General features: G+C 41.1%; 1 protein-coding gene across 1 annotated transcript in view; it reads right to left on the minus strand.

Annotated features, from left to right (window-relative positions):
* Positions 1–247: 247 nt before the first annotated feature.
* Positions 248–24116, minus strand: part of LOC128645634 (potassium voltage-gated channel subfamily H member 8-like) — a 1117245-nt gene continuing 1093376 nt past the window's right edge. Inside the window, exon 15 of the mRNA XM_053698756.1 lies at positions 248–1003. Coding sequence (XP_053554731.1) covers positions 248–1003 — 756 coding nt within the window. The remainder of the gene's footprint in view (positions 1004–24116) is intronic.

Here is a 24116-nt window from a genome sequence, read left to right on the forward strand (position 1 = left end):
CTCTAGATGTGTACAATAGAGAAAAAAGGCCTTCAATCTCCAAGATGAAAATGATTGTGGACCATCAAGTATTAAATTATTTACTGTTGCCATTTAACAGCTTCACTGCAGTAATAATGAAAATCCACCAGTAACTAGACATTCTGTTGTCATCAGGCTACAATTTCATCTCAGCTTGGTCCAGCCGTAGAAGGCTCGACTTTGGTAAATATCTCTCAGTTCAATGCTTTGGCTTCATCTGTTACCACTACACATTTGTACCCTCATCATCAATAAATCGTATGATGTCACCCTGTGGGTCTCCTGATGAGCTACGGACTAGTTCCAAGGCAGCAGGAGAAGAGGTTTCTCTATAGTCCCTTGTCATTAAATTTAAGAGGTCTGTCACTCTGTCCTTTATGGGGTCTAAATCTTGGGTGTTGCAGAAGGATCTGTTTGATGAGAAACTAGGGCTAGTTGTCTGCACTTCACTCTGCTGGCTTAGTAGGGGGTGATGTGTCATACTTGGGGATGAGTTACTATGGGGTACCTGATTCCTGTGGTTGAGCTGTACGTGAGTTAAGTGGCTCTGACATTGAGACTGTGTTTGATTCACAGTTGGAGGGCCATAGCTTCGGTGCTGTATGTGATGGTGACATGAATGTCTAAGAAATGAGTCTAGGGAAAGAGCAGGGTGGACATTCTTTCTTCCTGGGTTCTCTGCTTGCTGTGTTGCTGAAGATGTTTGGGGAAAGGCCTCCATCCATGCTGTTCCCGACTCGCCAACATTCAGCGTCGTTTGTCCAGAACAGGTTTGTCCAATCATGTTGGACATGGTTCCTTGGGACTGAGGTGCACTACAGATGCCACTGCTGTTGCTACAGGTGCTGTTGAGACTGGGGGTAAGAAGTCCAACAGATGGAGACTGGGTATGGACTTGGTTGAGTAGCACAGGCTTCAGTAGTTGCAACATCTCGTTTAGATCTTTGCTGAGCTGTGTAACTTGCTGAGAGAGAACAGTCATCTGAAAGTAAAGAGGCAGAAATGATACAACCTTTAACAGCAACACTGTTACTTAAAATGTTAGGACTTACTGTTTTATAAAATAACTGTCTCATAAAGATTTGCACAAGAAAATAAATGTAAATTACTGCATTCTACAATAGGAATTTAGCATAGTGAATTACATTTTTTAATCAGAAATGTAGGTTAGAGAACTAGTGTGGTAATTCAGTATTTACAACTTTAAAAACTGGTTGTGTTTTTAAACAAGCAAGTATAGACATTCTATATAAATCTATGCATTGTTTTATATTTTAATATGGTTTATCATTGTAAATTTTACATAATTTAAAGGGACAGTCTAAACCCAATACATAATTTTGATAGCTTATTGTGACATACTAGAGAAGCATCCTGCAACTGGTCTCACATCTATAAGTTTGTAAGAAGTACATGAAACATTTAAATATTTGTTTGTTAGGAGCCGAAAATGGCTGCCAAGCTCTGCCCACCTACTGCATTTATATTTTGGTATTTTAAATTTCTCCAATCCGAGTTTCCTACTTGCACAACTTGATTTGTGCATGTGCAATTTGAAATAGGTAAGTGATAAATATGAAACATGCACTGCTTAACTGCCATACAAGAAAACAGATAACTGGACAAGAAGAAAGTTGTGGATGGAGCTTGGTGGCCATTTTTGGCTGCTAACAAACAATAATTATTTAAAAGTTTTAAGTTCTTACAAGCTTATAGATGTGGAACCTGTTGCAAGATGCTTGTCTGGTATGTAACAATAAGTAATAAAGAATAAGTATAGGGTCTAGACTGTCCCTTTAAAGCATAAACAGAATATGGAAAATATATTCTTAACCAATTGTAAGAATATTTATATATATAAATAACCATACTGACTCCATTTTGTATCCATACAGCCATTCTGAACTAACACTGAACTGTTGTTTTTGTCAAGCTTAGTTTGCTGAAATCTGTTCTTGGGACATAACAATTTTATCTCGTTGCTAACTGTAACCACACAGCTGCTAGCATCACCACATTTCTTTGTAATCTTGTTCCAAGGACAAATGTCTACAGTTTTTTTTGTCTTTTACACAAACAATCTTATGTCTAAAACTTCTGTAATTTTCCACTAACTAACTTGCAATGAAGCCCCTCTGTGACAATTTACAATGTATGTGATTTATACTATATAACCGCAGCACTGTTTATAATAAACAGAGCAGACTTAGACTATATTCTGTGTGTGTGCACTGTGATCTTCGCTCTGTGTGCGGGGGTGCTGGCCGAGGAGGACCGGAGAACAGTGAGCATGTGGTCGGGGGAGCACTAGCTGTGAGAATCTGAAGTTCTGGCTTGTGGGTCTCTTTTTAACAGCAGTGGTGGTTGGAGATCGTTCACTACTGAAAAGCACTGGTGTATGTGGGATGGCTTAGAACGGGTTTGTTATGTAAATAGATGGACGGTTGGGCATGCACTTTCGCTCTGTTTAGTTTAGTGGGAGCGTATATTGATTTACATTTGTATAAAAATGGGATGCTTTTTAAATAGATGTTTCATTAAATGTATCCACAGTTACGTTTTTATTGTGGGAATACTACTGTGACATCTTAGAGATTGATATCTCTAGTGTATCTCGTTGCTGCTAAGCGTGTGGGTGTGTTAGTGCAGACAGAACGTTCTGCTGAAAGAAAGTGAGGGGAGATAGTGTGAGGGGGGGGGGTAGCCATATGAGTGTCTCAATGAACTGAATGAAAGGAGCACGCAGGGACGAGAGGATCCTGTACTAGTGCTGCAGTTCAAGCTTTTGGGAGACGTCAGAGAAGGAGGAGTCAGGTGGCCATTTCAAAACGGCCAGATGAGATCTAGTAAGTGTATTTTCTGCCAAAGTTTATTTAGATGGAATTTGGGCTAGAGTTTGATGTAAAGATTGTTAATTAACTAATCTAAATAAGGAACAGTAATTTCTCCAACATAGGTGTGTCCGGTCCACGGCGTCATCCTTACTTGTGGGATATTCTCCTCCCCAACAGGAAATGGCAAAGAGCCCAGCAAAGCTGGCCATATAGTCCCTCCTAGGCTCCGCCTACCCCAGTCATTCTCTTTGCCGTTGCACAGGCAACATCTCCACGGAGATGGCTTAGAGTTTTTTGGTGTTTAAATGTAGTTTTTGTTCTTCAATCAAGAGTTTGTTATTTTAAAATAGTGCTGGTATGTACTATTTACTCTGGAACAGAAAAGAGATGAAGATTTCTGTTTGTAAGAGGAAGATGATTTTAGCAACCGTTACTAAAATCGATGGCTGTTTCCACACAGGACTGTTGAGATGAAGTAACTTCAGTTGGGGGAAACAGTGGGCAGACTTTGCTGCTTGAGGTATGACACATTTCTAACAAGACTCGGTAATGCTGGAAGCTGTCATTTTCCCTATGGGAACCGGTAAGCCATTTTCTTAGTTTAAGTAAAAGAATAAAGGGCTTCATTAGGGCTTAAAAAACTGGTAGACATTTTTCTGGGCTAAAACGATTACTTTACTAAGTATATTTGACAGATTATTACTTTTAATAGTTGTTAAATCTTGGGGATTGTTTTAATAAAAACGGCAGGCACTGTATTGGACACCTTTTTCACTGGGGGCCTTTTCTAGTCATAGACAGAGCCTCATTTTCGCGCCTCTAATGCGCAGTTGTTTTTGGAAAGCATGGCATGCAGATGCATGTGTGAGGAGCTAAGAATCACTGAAAAAGCTTATTGAAGGCATCATTTGGTATCGTATTCCCCTCTGGGCTTGGTTGGGTCTCAGCAAAGCAGATTCCTGGGACTGTATAGGGGTTAAATGTAAAAACGGCTCCGGTTCCGTTATTTTAAGGGTTAAAGCTTTCAAATTTGGTGTGCAATACTTTTAAGGCTTTAAGTTACTGTGGTGAAATTTTGGTGAATTTTGAACAATTCCTTCATACTTTTTCACATATTCAGTAATAAAGTGTGTTCAGTTTAAAATTTAAAGGGACAGTAACGGTTTTATTGTAAAACGTTTTTTGTGCTTTGTTGACAAGTTTAAGCCTGTTTAACATGTCTGAACCATCAGATAACGATGTTCTATATGTATGAAAGCCAATGTGTCTCCCCTTTTAAATATATGTGATATATTTGTGTCATAATGTCCAAACAAAGTAGGGATAATAATGCCATAGATATGATATTGCCCAAGATGATTCCTCTAATGAGGGGAGTAAGCATGGTACTGCATCATCCCCTTCTGTGTCTACACCAGTTTTGCCCACACAAGAGGCCCCTAGTACATCTAGTGCGCCAATACTTATTACCATGCAACAATTAACGGCTGTAATGGATAACTCTATAGCAAACATTTTATCCAAAATGCCTACTTATCAGAGAAAGCGCGATTGCTCTGTTTTAAACACTGAAGAGCAAGAGGACGCTGATGATATCTGTTCTGACATACCCTCACACCTATCTGAAGGGGCCAGGAGGGAGGTTTTGTCTGAGGGAGAAATTTCAGATTCAGGGAAAATTTCTCAACAAGCAGAACCTGATATTGTAACTTTTAAATTTAAATTAGAACATCTCCACGCACTACTTAAGGAGGTATTATCTACTCTGGATGATTGTGAGAATTTGGTCATTCCAGAGAAATTAGGTAAGATGGACAAGTTCCTAGAGGTTCCGGTGCCCCCCGATGTTTTTCCTATACCCAAGCGGGTGGCGGACATAGTAAATAAGGAGTGGGAAAGGCCCGGCATACCTTTTGTCCTCCCCCTATATTTAAGAAATTATTTCCTATAGTCGACCCCAGAAAGGACTTATGGCATACAGTCCCCAAGGTCGAGGGGGCGGTTTCTACTCTAAACAAACGCACTTCTATTCCTATAGAAGATAGTTGTGCTTTCAAGATCCTATGGATTTAAGGTTAGAGGGTTTGCTTAAAAAGATGTTTGTTCAGCAAGGTTACCTTCTACAACCAATTTCATGCATTGTTCCTGTCACTACAGCTGCGTGTTTCTGGTTCGAAGAACTAGAAAAGTCGCTCAATAAAGAATCTTCGTACGAGGAGGTTTTGGACAGAGTTCAAGCTTTTAAATTGGCTAACTCTTTTATTTTAGATGCCGCTTTGCAATTAGCTAGATTAGCGGCGAATAATTCAGGGTTTGCTATCGTGGCGCGCAGAGCGCTTTTGCTTAACATCCCTTTCAAGGGTAAAACACTGTTTGGCCCTGACTTGAAAGAGATTATTTCAGACATCACTGGGGGAAAGGGCCACGCCCTTCCTCTGGATAGGTCTTTTAAGGCTAAAAATAAACCAAATTTTCGTCCCTTTCGCAGAAACGGACCAGCCTCAAATTCTACACCCTCTAAGCAAGAGGGTAATACTTCTCAAACCAAGCCAGCCTGGAGGCCGATGCAAGGCTGGAACAAGGGTAAGCAGGCCAAGTCACCTGCCACTGCTACCAAAACAGCATGAAGTGTTGGCCCCCGATCTGGGACCGGATCTGGTGGGGGGCAGACTTTCTCTCTTTGCTCAGGCTTGGGCAAGAGATGTTCAGGATCCTTGGGCGCTAGAAATAGTTTCTCAAGGTTATCTCCTGGAATTCAGGGAACTACCCCCAAGGGGAAGGTTCCACGGGTCTCAATTATCTTCGAACAGGCATTCTTACACTGTGTAGAAGACCTGTTAAGCATGGGAGTGATTCATCCTGTTCCATTAGGAGAACAAGGGATGGGTTTTTACTCCAACCTGTTCATAATTCCCAAAAAAGAGGGAACATTCAGACCAATTTTAGATCTCAAGATTCTAAACAAGTTTCTAAGGGTTTCATTGTTCAAAATGGAAACCATTCGAACGATCCTTCCTACCATCCAGGAAGGTCAATTCATGACCACGGTGGACTTAAAGGATGCGTACCTACGTATTCCTATCCACAAGGAACATTTTCGGTTCCTGAGGTTCGCCTTTCTGGACAAGCATTACCAGTTTGTGGCACTTCCATTCGGATTAGCCACTGCTCCAAGGATTTTCACAAAGGTACTAGGGTCCCTTCTAGCGGTGCTAAGACCAAGGGGCATTGCAGTAGTACCTTACTTGGACGACATCCTGATTCAAGTGTCGTCTCTGTCAAAAGCAAGGGCTCATACGGACATTGTCCTAGCTTTTCTCAGATCTCACAGGTGGAAAGTGAACATAGAAAAAAGTTCTCTGTCCCCGTCAACAAGAGTTCCCTTCTTGGGAACAATAATAGTTTCCTTAGAAATGAAGGTTTTTCTGACAGAGGCCAGAGAATCAAAACTTCTAAGCTCTTGTCAGGTACTTCATTCTGTTCTTCTTCCTTCCATAGCGCAGTGCATGGAAGTAATAGGTTTGATGGTTGCGGCAAGGGACATAGTTCCTTTTGCACAAATTCATCTAAGACCATTACACCTGTGCATGCTCAGACAGTGGAATGGGGATTATACAGACTTGTCTCCGACGATACAAGTAGATCAAATAACCAGAGATTCACTCCGTTGGTGGCTGACCCTGGACAACCTGTCACAGGGAATGAGCTTCCGCAGACCAGAGTAGGTCATTGTCACGACCGACGCCAGTCTGGTGGGCTGGGGCGCGGTCTGGGAACCCCTGAAAGCTCAGGGTCTGTGGTCTCGGGAAGAATCTCTTCTCCCGATAAACATTCTGGAACTGAGAGCGATATTCAATGCTCTCAAGGCTTGGCCTTGACTAGCAAAGGCCAAATTCATAAGGTTTCAATCAGACATCATGACGACTGTTACATATATCAACCATCAGGGGGAAACAAGGAGTTCCCTGGCGATGGAGGAGCATCCGGGGGAGTGGGAACTCCATCTGGAAATCTTTGCCCAAATAACTCAATTATGGGGCATTCCAGACATGGTTCTGATGGCCTCTCGTCAGAACTTCAAGGTCCCTTGTTACGGGTCCAAATCCAGGGATCCCAAGGCGACTCTATTGGATACAATAGTAGCACCTTGGATCTTCAACCTAGCTTATGTATTCCCACCGTTTCCTCTCATTCCCAGGCTGGTAGCCAGGATCAATCTGGAGAGGGCTTCGGTGATCTTGATAGTTCCTGTGTGGCCACGCAGGACTTGGTATGCAGACCTGGTGAATGTGTCATCGGCTCCACCATGGAAGCTACCTTTGAGACAGGACCTTCTTATTCAGGGTCCATTCGAACATCCGAATCTGGTTTTCCTCCAACTGACTGCTTGGAGTTTGAACGCTTGATTTTATCAAAGCGTGGGTTTTCAGATTCTGTAATAGATACTCTTATTCAGGCTAGAAAGCCTGTAACTAGAAAAATTTACCATAATATATGGAAAAAATATATCTGTTGGTGTGAATCTAAAGGATTCCCATGGAACAAGATAAAAATTCCTAAGATTCTTTCCTTTCTACAAGAAGGTTTGGAGAAAGGATTTTCTGCAAGTACAGATCTCTGCTTTATCTGTTTTACTTCACAAAAGGCTGGCAGCTGTGCCAGACGTTTCAGCGTTTGTTCAGGCTCTGGTTAGAATCAAGCCTGTTTACAGACCTTTGACTCTTCCCTGGAGTCTTAATCTAGTTCTTTCAGTTCTTCAAGGGGTTCCGTTTGGACCCTTACATTCCGTAGATATTAAGTTATTATCTTGGAAAGTTTTGTTTTAGGTTGCAATTTCTTCCGCTAGAAGAGTTTCTGAGTTATCTGCTCTGCAGTGTTCTCCGCCCTATCTGGTCCATGCAGATAAGGTGGTTTTACGTACTGAGCCTGGTTTTCTTCCGAAGGTTGTTTCCAACAAAAATATTAACCAGGAGATAGTTGTACCTTCTTTGTGTCCGAATCCAGTTTCATAGAAGGAACGTTTGTTACACAATTTGGACGTTGTCCGTGCTCTAAAATTCTATTTAGAGGCTACTGAAGATTTTAGACAAACATCTTCTTTGTTTGTTGTTTATTCTGGTTAAAGGAGAGGTAAAAAAGCAACTTCTACCTCTCTTTCCTTTTGGTTTAAAAGCATCATCAGATTGGCTTTTGAGACTGCCGGACGGCAGCCTCCTGAAAGTATCACAGCTCACTCCACTAGGGCTGTGGCTTCCACATGGGCCTTCAAGAATGAGGTTCCTGTTGACCAAATTTTTTTTAAATTATATATTTTTGCTTCTTCGGAGGCTATTTTTGGGAGAAAGGTTTTGCAAGCCGTGGTGCCTTCCGTTTGGGTGACCTGATTTGCTCCCTCCCTTCATCCGTGTCCTAAAGCTTTGGTATTGGTTCCCACAAGTAAGGATGACGCCGTGGACCGGACACACCTATGTTGGAGAAAACAGAATTTATGCTTACCTGATAAATTACTTTCTCCAACGGTGTGTCCGGTCCACGGCCCGCCCTGGTTTTTTAATCAGGTCTGATGAATTATTTTCTCTAACTACAGTCACCACGTTACCATATGGTTTCTCCTATATATATTTCCTCCTGTCCGTCGGTCGAATGACTGGGGTAGGCGGAGCCTAGGAGGGACTATATGGCCAGCTTTGCTGGGCTCTTTGCCATTTCCTGTTGGGGAGGAGAATATCCCACAAGTAAGGATGACGCCGTGGACCGGACACACCGTTGGAGAAAGTAATTTATCAGGTAAGCATAAATTCTGTTTTTTGGGTTGACTGTCCCTTTAAAGGCCCACAGCTGTGAACGCCTTTTCAACAGAAATGTTCCTGAAAAAACCTTTTTATGTGTTAAGTACCTGTTTTCGGGATAGAAACTGGGAGATCTCCCGAAACTGACAAGTTCAATAGCCCTTTCATGCCTTTTAAGGTAAAGGACCTTGTAATTAATTCCTTTGTTTACTGTGGATGGGAAAAGCCTATTTACATGTGTGAGATAACTTATTGCAATCCGATTCCATCCTCACCACTGCTTAACCATCTGAATGCCATTTGTAACTTTGCACGATTGCTCAGTGGCTATATTATCACATTAAGTATTGTTTATTTACAATATTTATATTTATTGACTCTTATTGATTGTAAATGCATTGTTTTTGGTTTGGTGTGGTCTTAAAACAAGATGGAGACTATGGGGCCGATTTATCAATGTCTGTCCGACATGATACGCTGTAGCGTATCATGTCTGTCAGATATTGCTGAATGCCGACAGTATACACTGTCGGCATTTAACATTGCACAAGCTGTTATGGTGAACTACTTGTGCAATGCTGCCACCTGCAAATATGCAGCCAATTGGCCGCTAGCAGGAGGTGTCAATCAACCCGATCTTATAGGATCAGGCGGATTGATGTACGCAGCCTCAGAGGCAGCGGACCATTTAAGGAGCAGCGGTCTTAAGACCGCTGCTTCATAACTGCTGTTTCCGGTGAGCCTGAACGCTCGTGGGGAAACAGGGGCATAAAGGGCCATTCAGCCCTTAATAAATCGGCCCCTATGGGTTTCTGTTACATGGACTTCATAATATCTTCTTAAACTCTATTTTTTTTCTCTCAAAATGTTTTTATTGAGGTTGTGACCAGTAAATACATACATGAAATGTCCATATAAACGTATAACATGGTAACAAGGTGCAAGTAGATATCATGAGAAGCTTATAAAGAAATTTGGACAAATATCAATGTAACCTCAGTTTTTAGATAATAGTGAATGATCCCCAAATTACACGTAGGGTCGCTCTTGGGCCCTCAAGTCCTAATCTTTATACACAATAGGGAGGGGAGTTGGCTTATTGATGTGGCCTCTTTTGGACCTTAGTATTTAAGTAAGCAAATGCTATGTGATATTGTAGTAGAATATAGTAAGATAACTGAATGGCAGCATCTAAATACAAAATATAGAATAGCATGATTTAAATATTTTAAACCTCCCCAAAAAATAAGGGGGTAACTCTTATACCCATAAAGGCGTAAGAAATGTGGGGGAATGGGGATAATTCCTGAACGGAGGAGGTCTACACCTTATTAGAGGAATCTATATATAGATAATTTATTTAAAAGCATGCTAGTCATAGGCAACTTTTCTATATGGAGTCAGAGCAGCAGCAGATGTCAAGGGCGTATATAGGTACAGCATATCTGAGTGCTTATATGCATGTGACTACCTCCATAGTGGGCTTGTTAGACATGGGTAAATAAGGGCTTCGCCTATGTGGCAAATTCAACTAGTGAGGTAAATTAATTATAGTGCTACTGATGGGGTAAAAAATTGATATGTACAGGCAAAACGGTCACATGGAACAGAAACTCTATGTTCAAGATAATATAAAACCGCCAGACCTAAGTAAACTGTAAATAAAGTAATATGACTTTAAATTATCTGGCATACAGAAAAACAATAAAATTTAATATGCAAAACTTTCAGAACATACGACTTATTCAAAGAGTCCCACATATCAGACTGAATACTTCCAGTTAGAGATGGTAAGGGTATAGAAGCAAGTCTACATACAACTAAAACTAAATATATTTTATTGATAATTCTCGTCTCCCATAAGCATACCCCAAATCTGGATATCAGACATTACACTAACACCATCATATATAGATCTGAAATTTGCCAGTGACAAAATAATCAATTATAAAACCAAGCTCGCTAACACAATTATAGTAACAAGTCTAACAAACAGTATAAATTGTTATATAAGCATTTTTAAAAATTATGGCAAGAGTCAATTATAAGGGGAAAGGGTATTGTCCCATCTCATAAAGTGTCAAGTGTAATCTACTCAGCTTGGGCATTATTAAAGCAAAGAGCCGATCTCACGGCTAATCGAGATGTGATATCCAGCGACACCGGACCCCAATAAATAAGGCAGGACAGCGCCTCTCTCTTCTCCAAGACAAGTAGCGTGGGTAGGCAAACAGCAGTATCCAAAGAGGTAGTATTTCCTACCGGTATCTTCTCACTCCCACAAGGCCATGTGGAGTACAGTGTTTCATTCAACTGCTGGCTCTCCTGACTCATGCAGTCATTTTGGACAATATCTCCAATGTAGGTCTTCTCCTTTCTAGGCATAATTTCGGCTTACTGGAGTGAAGGGCCGGCCACATCCCCACACCCAGGGTCAGTACATAGTAGGTACGGACCTCTATAGGATTCTAATAGGGTAGGTTCTGAATGATCCTTTAAATTTTATTGCCCAGAACAAGAATAGAGGGGTGTTTGTTGTACTGGTAAGATAGCATCTCCCACTTCTACTGCTGCGGGAGTATTACACTGCGTTACCATAGACTTAACAAGGCATGAGAGGCCATCAAATTTTGCGTACATTTTTTGCTCAAACTCCTCTAGACATTTTTTTATCGTTAAGTAGGCTTCCTCCTGGAAAACAGCCATAATGAGGCTGCACTATCCGGGTTACCGGGGGGGGGGGCGTTAGTAGCTCTATACAGTCTGGATCTAAGCTGGACAGTCATACACACAGCAAATATTGGAATTGATCTCCTTAGTGAGAGATAGAGTTTCCGAATATGTAGTTAGATAGCATGGATGCTGCCAAAATCCATAGATTATCGGCGGATTATTAGGTTCTCGTCTCCAGTCTTAGATATTGAGACCATACCTGATCACTGCCCGGACACGCCCCTTTCTTAAACTCTATTTTAACAGTATTGTAACTGATTTTAACATAAACTGTAAACATACACCTGCTCCATCCCAACATTCGATATGTATAGAAGATGTTTAAACAAGACTGCATCTTTGCGACTAGGATTTTATAGGGGACCAAACTTCATATCCAAACACATTTACAGTTTCAAAGTACTTGTAGCCACATTATTGAATTCCTAAACGAGATTGCGTGTTTGTGAATGCGAGTTCAATAATGTAGGCAACTGGTTGCGAAAGAACAGGGCTGGCATTGAACTCTTGTGCAATGTTAAATTTCACCATGAAATGCTGCATTGCAAGTGGCAATTGCAGACAGGTTCTGAAGGGTTTCCTTGACCTAAACTGGGTTCTCGTTCTCTGAAATGACAAACAGCATTCTATATTTAGGGCCCCATTTATCAAAGCTTCAACATTTAGACCATCAGCAGTTTCCATATGTCAGTTGAACCTCGCTGCAGTGATTACACATCCAACTTATTTTAATAAAAAAAACTAATATGCTTCTGTCAACAAAAGCAGCAAGGATCAGCAGTCTGTTGATAACTTTAAAGCACTGATGGCGCAAATATTTCAATTTATCATTTGTTCAACACAAAAAAACAGATACAATATGAATCACATGATGCATTTCATCTCTACTTTTAATTAGCACCACCCTTTTCTTCACTCCAAAATGGTATTATAATTGATAGTTTTATAAGAATCTTTTAACGTTGCAGCACCATATTTTTTTTTGTACTATGAATCTTAATATAGTAATTACTACAGCTTAGAGTCATATGTTGTATTTATCTTGATTTAAAGATTGTCATTGAAAAGTTTAGTATAAAAAATGTGTAGCTTTGAAGTTAAAGGGACACTAAATAAATGGTATAAGCATAGTATTGAGGTTATTCCCTGCTTCCATCTAGTTATGTGTGCATCCCATTGTTTCCTATGGTGTTTGCTAGTTCAAAGCTTGCTGATTGAGAATCTGGTCTGACGCATTGTTCAACACGCGAACGTACAAGTGGAAAATATAATCTTAAATTGGTCAACTCTAGATATGATTGGTTTTGCACAATTCAGATGAAATTACACAGTAATAGAGTTTCATTGAATGTTGATTGCTACAACGGAACTTAAAGGGACATGAAACCCAAACATTTTCTTTCATGATTTAGGCAGAACATACAATTTTAAACAACTTTCCAGTTTACTTCTATTATCAAATTTGTTTCATTCTCTTGGTATCATTTGTTGACGGAGCAGCAATGCACTACTGGTTTCTAACTGAACACATGGGTGAGCCAATGACAATCGGTATAAATATGCAGCCACCAATCAGCAGCTAGAACCTAGGTTCTTTGCTGCTCCTGAGCTTACCTAGATCAAACTTTCAGCAAAGCATAACAAGCGAAGGAAGCAAATTAAATAATAGAAGTAAATTTGAAAGTTGTTTAAAATGGTATTTTCTAGTCATGAAATATATTTTTGGGGTTTCATGTGCCTTTAAATAGGTTTGGTCAATTTTTTTTATAAATTGACACCATGATAACTTTAAGTCCATTTTGCGCTGATCTGATGATTAATTAGAGCGAGTTTTCTGTTGAAGCTTTGATAAATGGGGTCTTCGTCTTTTGTCAGCATTGTGGAATAAACTTTACCCTTTGGGGCATATGTATCAAGCTCCATATGGAGCTTGATGCCCTGTGTTTCTGGCGAGCCTGCAGGCTCACCAGAAACAGCAGTTATGGAGCAGCGGTCACAAAGACCGCTGCTCCATAACCTGTCCGCCTGCTCAGAGCAGGCGGACAGACATCGCTACAATTCAACCCGATCGAGTACGATCGGGTTGATTGACACCCCCTGCTGGTGGCCTATTGGCCGCGAGTCTGCAGGGGGCGGCGTTGCACCAGCAGCTCTTGTGAGCTGCTGGTGCAATGCTGAATACGCAGTGTTGGATCAGGTCCGACAGACATTCATAACTAGAGGCCTTTGTGTGGACTGAATTATATGGAAGATGAAGTGTCTAGTAAAGAAGGAGTTATATGGATGGCTTTACTCAAGTAGAATGAAGAGCAGTTGTTTTTGTGTGTGGGACAGAACAAGGAAGTTATTTTGTGAAGAAAAACAAAAGTGATGTACAGGTGATCCCTTTAGTGGCTACCTAAGCGCACGTTTCCATTGAGCCATAAATGGTTTTGAGTGAGGTTGCAAACTGAAAAAACTTCTGTCGGAAGCCATTATGCTTATCAACAGTTTGCACTGGCGCGCTTTGAATCATTACCGTCCTATAGAAAATATTAGAATCTGAAAAGCGCAAAATTACACCCGGTTTCCATTAAATGAGTAAACAGGTAAAACACTGTCGGAAGTTTCAAATATTACAGCATCCTCAGCTAGGTGTAAAAGAGTTAAAATACGCTTTTTGAGGCCTAGTTCCCATTGAGATCTTAAAGCTTGCAAACAATACAAGTATTACACTTTATAAAGTCAAACCCGCCACGTTATCTGCTTTGCAGATATACAGCTGTTTTGTTTTTTTTTTTTCCTGTGTGTTTTTGTAAAAGCTTCTTGCATATTACAGATTTTGGAAAAACATATTGTGCCAGACTCAGAATAGGAACTGCTAAGTGTTTCTACCTAGACTTGTTTGTATTAACATTTGTTTGCAAAAGTTTGGATAAAATACCTTCATTCATATAACTGTTCTTAAAGGGACAGTAAAGTAAAAAGGTAAACTATCTTGATTCAGATAGAGCATGCAGTTTTAAACAACTCACACCAATTTATTTTATGTATCAAATTTGCTACGTTCTCTTGGTATCCTTTGTTGAAGACTAAATCTAGGTAGGCTTAAAGTGAATGTCAAGTCACATTCACCCCTCTTCCTCATCTTGTTAATTACCGAAAATAAACGTTAGTTTAAGTCATCATTTTTTTATAATTTAAGACTAAAACCATAATCGAAGGATTTATAACCCTACTTCGCTTACTTTCTTCCTCCACCCGCCATCTTGTCCCTCGTATCTAATTTGATTGACATTGGCTTAAACGAATTATAGCTCATACCCCGTGGCGTCCAGCCCCTTTTTGCACACCTAACGCGATCAAACTGCGCATGCGTTCCCTAACAAATCGTCAATGACAATCCATGCTCGTTCACGTGTAGCGCATGCGCAAACAATTCCTAACACCTAACGCATGCGCAATGTCTATCTACCTGTCAACCGCGATCCCCCGCCGCAATCCCTAATAAAGTGTTTAACCCCTAAACCGCCGCTCCTGGACCCCGCCGCCATCTACCTTACCTCCCCCGCCGCCATCTACCTTAGCTACCCCGCCGCCATCTACCTTACCTCCCCCGCCGCCATCTACCTTACCTCCCCCGCCGCCATCTACCTTACCTCCCCCGCCGCCATCTACCTTAGCTACCCCGCCGCCATCTACCTTAGCTACCTCGCCGCCATCTACCTTAGCTACCCCGCCGCCATCTACCTTAGCTACCCCGCCGCCATCTACCTTAGCTACCCGGCCGCCATCTACCTTAGCTACCCGGCCGCCATCTACCTTACCTACCCCGCCGCCATCTACCTTAGCTTCCCCGCCGCCATCTACCTTAGCTACCCCGCCGCCATCTACCTTAGCTACCCCGCTGCCATCTACCTTACCTCCCCCGCCGCCATCTACCTTACCTCCCCCGCCGCCATCTACCTTACCTCCCCCGCCGCCATCTACCTTACCTCCCCCGCCGCCATCTACCTTACCTCCCCCACCGCCATCTACCTTACCTCCCCCGCCGCCATCTACCTTAGCTACCCCGCCGCCATCTACCTTAGCTACCCCGCCGCCATCTACCTAAGCTACCCCGCCGCCATCTACCTTAGCTACCCCGCCGCCATCTACCTTACCTACCCCGCCGCCATCTACCTTAGCTACCCCGCCGCCATCTACCTTAGCTACCCCGCTGCCATCTACCTTAGCTACCCACTAAAGTGAGCCCCTTACACCGCCGCCATCTACCTTAGCTACCCCGCCGCCATCTACCTTACCTCCCCCGCCGCCATCTACCTTACCTCCCCCGCCGCCATCTACCTTACCTCCCCCGCCGCCATCTACCTTACCTCCCCCGCCGCCATCTACCTTACCTCCCCCGCCGACATCTACCTTAGCTACACCGCCGACATCTACCTTAGCTACCCCGCCGCCATCTACCTTAGCTACCCCGCCGCCATCTACCTTAGCTACCCCGCCGCCATCTACCTTAGCTACCCCGCCGCCATCTACCTTAGCTACCCCGCCGCCATCTACCTTAGCTACCCCGCCGCCATCTACCTTACCTCCCCCGCCGCCATCTACCTTACCTCCCCCGCCGCCATCTACCTTACCTCCCCCGCCGCCATCTACCTTACCTCCCCCGCCGCCATCTTCCTTACCTCCCCCGCCGCCATCTACCTTACCTCCCCCGCCGACATCTACCTTAGCTACCCCGCCGACATCTACCTTAGTTACCCCGCCGCCATCTACCTTAGCTACCCCGCCGCCATCTACCTTAGCTACCCTGCCGCCATCTACCTTAGCTACCCCGCCGCCATCTACCTTACCTACCCCGCCGCCATCTACCTTACCTACCCCGCCGCCATCTACCTTACCTACCCCGCCGCCATCTACCTTACCTCCCCCGCCGCCATCTACCTTACCTCCCCCGCCGCCATCTACCTTACCTCCCCCGCAGCCATCTACCTTACCTCCCCCGCCGCCATCTACCTTGGCTACCCCGCCGCCATCTACCTTGGCTACCCCGCCGCCATCTACCTTGGCTACCCCGCCGCCATCTACCTTAGCTACCCCGCCGCCATCTACCTTACCTACCCACTAAAGTGAGCCCCTTACACCGCCGCCATCTACCTTAGCTATCCCGCCGCCATCTACCTTAGCTTCCCCGCCGCCATCTACCTTAGCTACCCCGCCGCCATCTACCTTAGCTACCCCGCCGCCATCTACCTTAGCTACCCTGCCGCCATCTACCTTAGCTACCCCGCCACCATCTACCTTAGCTACCCCGCCGCCATCTACCTTACCTATTCCCTAAAGTGAGCCCCATACACCGCCGCCATCTACCTTACCTACCCCCTAAAGTGAGCTCCTACCCTGCCGCCATCTATTTTAAAAATATTAACCCCAAATCTAATCCCCCTACACCGCCGCCAGCTATATTAACCCTAATTATATTAGGGTTAATATAGTTAATATCGTTATTATATATATATATATTAAGTATAATAACCCTATCTAACTCTAACATCCCTAACTAAATTCTTATTAAAATAAATCTAATTAATATTATTATTAATTATAATATTCCTATTTAAATCTAAATACTTACCTATAAAATAAACCCTATAATAGCTACAATGTAATTAATAATTACATTGTAGCAATTTTAGGGTTTATATTTATTTTACAGGCAACTTTGTATTTATTTTAACTATGTACAATAGCTATTAAATAGTTATTTACTATTTAATAGCTACCTAGTTAAAATTATTACCAATTTACCTGTAAAATAAATCCTAACCTAAGTTACAAATACACCTACACTATCAATAAATTAAATAAACTACAAATATCTAAACTAAAATACAATTAAATAAACTAAACTAAATTACAAAAAAACCCCCACTAAATTACAAAAAATAAAAAAAAATATTACAAGATTTTTAAGCTAATTACACCTATTCTAAGCCCCCTAATAAAATAATAAAGCCCCCCAAAATAAAAAAAATTCCCTGCCCTATTCTAAATTAAAAAAGTTCAAAGCTCTTTTACCTTACCAGCCCTTAAAAGGGCCTTTTGCAGGGCATGCCCCCCCAAAAAACTGCTCTTTTGCCTGTAAAGAAAAACACAATACCACCCCCCAACATTACAACCCACCACCCACATACCCCTATTCTAAACCCACCCAAACCCCCCTTAAATAAACCTAACACTACCCCCCTGAAGATCTCCCTACCTTGTATTCACCCAGCCAGGCAGAACTTTTCATCCGATCCGGGAGATGTCTTCAATCAAGCGGCAGAGAAGTCTTCTTCCACCGGCGATGTCTTCAATCAAGTGGCAAAGAAGTCTTCTTCCATCCGGGCGATGTCTTCAATCAAGCGGCAGAGAGTCTTCTTCCATCCGGCGATGTCTTCAAGCAAAGCGGCATCTTCAATCTTCTTTCTTCGCTCCTCCGCCGATATTAACTATATTAACCCTAATATAATTAGGGTTAATATATATAATAACTATATTAACTATATTAACCCTAATATAATTAGGGTTAATATAGCTGGCGGCGGTGTAGGGGGATTAAATTAGGGGTTAATATTTTTAAAATAGATGGCGGCGGCGGCGGGGTAGGAGCTCAATTTAGGGGGTAGGTAAGGTAGATGGTGGCGGGGTAGGAGCTCACTTTAGGGGGTAGGTAAGGTAGATGGCGGCGGGGTAGGTAAGGTAGATGGCGGCAGGGTAGCTAAGGTAGATGGCGGCGGTGTAAGGGGCTCACTTTAGTGGGTAGGTAAGGTAGATGGCGGCGGGGTAGCTAAGGTAGATGGCGGCGGGGTAGGTAAGGTAGATGGCGGCGGGGTAGCTAAGGTAGATGGCGGCGGTGTAAGGGGTTCACTTTAGTGGGTAGGTAAGGTAGATGGCGGCGGGTGAGGTAAGGTAGATGGCGGCGGGGAAGGTAAGGTAGATGGCGGCGGTTTAGGGGTTAATAACTTTATTAGATGGCGGCGGGGTCCGGGAGCGGCGGTTTTAATATCACAAGATGCTTATTTTCCAAAATAAATATTGCAGTTTACATTGCAAGTATATTGAGACTTAATAATGTTCATTAGAAAGCATATCATTTACATTCACTTTAAGACCGCTGCTCCATAACAGGTCCGCCGCATCTGAGGCTGCAGTCTGCAATCCGCCTGATCCTATACGATCGGGCTGATTGACACCCCCTGCTAGCCGCTGATTGGCCACAAATCTGCAGGGGGCGGCATTGCACAAGCAGTTCTTGTAAACTGCTTGTGCAATGTTAAATGCTGACAGCGTATGCTGTCGGTTTTCAGCTATGTCTGTCGGACATGATACCCTACAGCGTATCATGTCGGACAGACATTTATAAATTAGCCCCTTTGTCTCATGCAATGTAATATAATACTTTTGATCAATCAGGCAGTAGTGTTTTATATCATATATTGGAAATTACATTTTAATTCCGTGTATATGTAATATCTAGTAGATTTTGCAATATATATAGTAGACTTTTCTTTAAGCTATTTTTCATGAGAGTCAGCCCTTGAACCATTACTACATGCAATTTTCCAAGCAATCATTTCTTCAACAAGTGTAAATGTATTTAAGGGGGCAATTCAGCCAAAACATGAATCCACATGGATGCATTTTAGTTTTGAATAAAAGCAATTTTGTAATATACACGTATTAGCAAAAATGCTTATAATAAAAGCCACAGCTGTTTCAAAAGTGTTTTTAAGTATGCACTGTGCACCAGCATTTTAAATGTAGCACTTGCTCAGAGAGCCTAAGGTGCTTGTACCATCTGGTAATGACTCAAATTGTTAATTGCTGACATGATACAAGTCCCACTGATGCTCTGAGCAGCTGCAATATTTAAAATGCTGGTGCACTAAGAATATCTAGCTATGCTTCACATGCACGTGCAGAGAAAAATGCTAGCTATAAAACAGTGATAACTTTTGCTAGAAGCATTTTTGCCATGTAAAATTGCATTTAAAATTTGACCGGAAAGTCCCTTTAACTGCAATCTGCATTTTTTTTATGGGGCACATTTGAAGTCACATATACTAGAAGCAACAACAAGAGGCCATATATTCCTGTCATTTGACGATTCTAGTGACCATTGATTCCAGCAGCAAATTAAACATCATTATGAATATGTCACTGTTTCTATTTGTATCTAATATTTTCCTGAGATGCATAAAGATGATGGAAACAGAAAATCAGCAATATGCACATATTGCCCAATAGAGAACTCCTGGAGGGTTGCAAGAGTTTAATCTGGAAATGTATCTATTGCTTCCACATTAGGTGTTGGAATAGTCTAAAGCTAGTTTTTTTCAATCTTTTCTTTATTCTGAAATAAATACACAACAAAGCTTTAAAGGAACAACTAAATAATAATATCCACTGACAGAACTGGTTTATATATGCAATGTTTATATATGCAATGTTTATATATGCAATGTTTTCTGGACCCAGGACATACTTGAAAACGAGAGAAATCTCAATGTATCCTTCCTGGTAAAATATTTTATAAATAAATAAATATAGCTCACACTGCCCAAGTTTCCAACAATTATAGTGACATTTTCTATTTATTTATGCGTTATGTGGAGAGCACATAGAAGTACCATTCAGTTAAACCCATGATAAATATGATGATTTGCAGAAATTGTGCCTTCAGATTTATCATCCAGAGAAATGAGCTTGTTGAGACCTTTATAAATGCGGCACAGTGGCAGTTCTACATACTAGTTATGGATGCATCTAGTAAGAACACTAGCCTTTGTATGTGTTTTTTATGGCTTTTATATTTGAGGTTTCTGCATGTATATAGTCACATACATACGACTAGATTACAAGTTTGGCGTTAGAGGCTATCCGGTGCTAACGAGCAGTTTATGCTCACCGCTCCCTTACAGACAGCGCTGGTATTACGGGTTTTTACAAACCTGTTGTTAACCGCAAAAAAGTGATCGTAGAGCAAAATTTTGCTCCACATCTCACCTCAATACCAGCGCTGCTTACGTTAGCAGTGAGCTGGCTGAACGTGCTCGTGCACGATTTCCCCATAGGAATCAATGGGGGAGAGCCGGCTGGAAAAAAAAACTAACACCTGCAAAAAAGCAGCGTTTAGCTCCAAACGCAGCCCCATTGATTCCTATGGGGAAAATACATTTATGTCTACACCTAACACCCTAACATGAACCCCGAGTCTAAACACCCCTAATCTTACACTTATTAACCCCTAATCTGATGCCCACGACATCACCGACACCTACATTATATTGATTAACCCCTAATCTGCCGCTCCGGACACCGCCACCACATACATTATACTTATGAACCCCTAATCTGCTGCCCCCAACATCGCGGCCACCTACATTATATTTATTAACCCCTAATCTGCCGCCCCCAATGTCGCTGCAACCTACCTACACTTCTTAACCCCCTAACTTAAATATAATTTAAACAAATCTAAATAAAATTACTATTATTACCTAAATAATTCCTATTTAAAACTAAATACTTACCTATAAAATAAACCCTAAGCTAGCTACAATATAACTAATAGTTACATTGTAGCTAGCTTAGGGTTTATTTTTATTTTACAGGCAAGTTTGTATTTATTTTAACTAGGTACAATAGTTATTAAATAGTTATTAACTATTTAATAACTACCTAGTTAAAATAAAGACAAATTTACATGTAAAATAAAACCTAACCTAAGTTACAATTACACCTAACACTACACTATAATTAAATTAATTCCCTAAATTAAATACAATTAAATACAAATAAATAAAATTATCTAAAGTACAAAAAACAAACAAACACTAAATTACAGAAAATAATAAACAAATTACAAGATTTTAAACTAATTACACCTAATCTAATCCCCCTAACAAAATAAAAAAGCCCCCCCCAAATAAAAAAAGCCCTACCCTACACTAAATTACAAATAGCCCTTAAAAGGGCCTTTTGCGGGGCATTGCCCCAAAGTAATCAGCTCTTTTACCTGCAAAAAAAAGGATTGAGCTGGCATTCTATTGGCTGATTGGAACAGCCAATAGAATGCCAGCTCAATCCTGTTGGCTGATTGCATCAGCCAATAGGATTTTTTTCTACCTTAATTCCGATTGGCTGATAGAATTCTATCAGCCAATCGGAATTGAAGGGACGCCATCTTGGATGACGTCACTTAAAGGAACCATCATTTAGTAAGAAGACTTCGATTGAAGAGGATGCTCCGCTTCAGATGTCTTGAAGATGGACCCGCTCCGAGCCGTCTGGATGAAGATAGAAGATGCCGTCTGGATGAAGACTTCTGCCCGTCTGGAGGACCACTTCGCCCGGCTTGGATGAAGACTTCTCCCGGCTTCATTGAGGACTTCGGCCCGGTTGGGTGAAGACTTCTCCCGGTAAGGTGATCTTCAAGGGGTTAGTGTTAGGTTTTTTAAAGGGGGTATTGGGTGGGTTTTAGAGTAGGGTTGGTTGTGTGGGTTTTAATGTTGGGGGGGGATTTGTACTTTTTTTTACAGGTAAAAGAGCTGATTACTTTGGGGCAATGCCCCGCAAAAGGCCCTTTTTTATTTTGGCGGGGGGATTTTTAATTTTGTTAGGGGGATTAGATTAGGTGTAATTAGTTTTAAAATCCTGTAATTTGTTTATTATTTTCTGTAATTTAGTGTTTGTTTATTTTTGTACTTTAGATAACTTTATTTAATTGTATTTAATTTAGGGAATTCATTTAATTATAGTGTAGTGTTAGGTGTAATTATAACTTAGGTTTTATTTTACAGGTAAACCTGTCTTTATTTTAACTAGGTAGTTATTAAATAGTTAATAACTATTTAATAACTATTCTACCTAGGTAAAATAAATGCAAACTTGCCTGTAAAATAAAAATAAACCCTAAGCTAGCTACAATGTAACTATTAGTTATATTGTAGCTAGCTTAGGGTTTATTTTATAGGTAAGTATTTTAAATAGGACTTATTTAGGTAATAATAGTAATTTTAATTTAGATCTATTTAAAATATATTTAAGTTAGGGGGTGTTAGGGTTAGACTTAGATTTAGGGGTTAATAACTTTAATATAGTGGCAGTGACGTTGTGAGCGGCAGATTAGGGGTTAATAAATGTAGGTAGGTTTCGGCGATGTTAGGGACAGAAGATTAGGGATTGATAATATTTAACTAGTGTTTGCGATGCGGGAGTGCGGCGGTTTAGGGGTTAATATATTTATTATAGTGGCGGTGATGTCCGGTTCAGCAGATTAGGGGTTAAAATTTTTATTTTAGTGTTTGCTATGTGGGAGGGCCTCGGTTTAGGGGTTAATATGTAGTTTATGGGTGTTAGTGTACTTTTTAGCACTTTAGTTAAGAGTTTTATGCTACGGTGTTGTAGTGTAAAACTCTTAACTACTGACTTTTAAATGCGGTACCAGTCTTGACAGGAGAGGGTGTACCGTTCACTTTTTGTCAGACTCGTAATACCGGCGCTATGAAAGTCCCATTAAAAATTTAGAATACACAATTGACGTAAGTGAATTTGCGGAATTTCCAAGTCTGGCCAAAAAGTGAGTGGTACACCTGTACCTGCAAGACTCGTAATACCAGCGGGCGTTAAAAAAGCAGCGTTAGGACCGCCCAACGCTGCTTTTTAAGCCTAACGCCAGACTCGTAATCTAGCCGATAGTTTTTTTCTCACTACATTTATATTGCTCGAGTTTGGTATTTGGTTTTGATGGTGTAGGTATTTTGTTTTAGCTGCAATTACAAGAATTAGGTGTGGTAACTTGTCCGTTATATGTTTTCTTAAAAGTTTATTCTACTAAGAATTTTTCATCTAGTTATTTCGGAAGTCTGTCAATGAACATTTCTTTGCAATATTTTTTATCTTTTTCATCTTACCTCACTTATATATATGTTAGTAAATTGTGTAAATTTTTATGGTATTTTTATTTTTCTTCCATTTAGATTCCTTATTTTTCAAATGTTATTTCTGAAGACGTGTCTTCCCTCATTTTGTTTAGATTTGTAATTATATATTTTGCAATTAGATAATGGAATAAAACACATTAGTCTGTGAATATTTCCATATAGGTTTCGGCATCAGGAAGCATTCTATATTCAACATATTCAAATAATACAGTCACTCATGACATGAGTGTCTTAAACTTCTCTCAGTACTGTGCTACTGTATTTTTTTTTTTTTTACCAAATTCCATGTCATTTGAAAGGTACAGCTGACTTGGTGGGGATGGATCAAGTTCAAAGATACATTCTAAAAGCCCGGCAGAATGTGTTCCAATTCTATAAAGAATAAAACATGCATTGCCCTGGTGTATGATTCAGTCACATCTGGAGAGTGGTAAGGTCTTGATAGGAATCCGCTGCGGATAACTAACTACAACACACTAGGATGGGGAGCACCTATATAGAATAAGTTCATTCAAGAAAAACAAATGTACTGGAACTCTGAGTAGAAGATCTCTATCTTCTACATTATTTATTTTGTCTGCAGAATAGAACAGTGAAAGTCATATCATACAATCCAGTAGAATATGTTATTAGATTTTAGGAAGAGTTGTTTTTGATGCAGAAAGTCATACAGATGTTGCAGTTAGTAGAAAAACATTTTCTGAACATTATAAGATCTGATGGGAACACACTAACCTTAGCAAACATGAGAGAGAGATTCGAGATTT

This window comes from Bombina bombina, chromosome 1, assembly GCF_027579735.1.
Source record: "Bombina bombina isolate aBomBom1 chromosome 1, aBomBom1.pri, whole genome shotgun sequence".
Taxonomy (NCBI): Eukaryota; Metazoa; Chordata; class Amphibia; order Anura; family Bombinatoridae; genus Bombina; species Bombina bombina.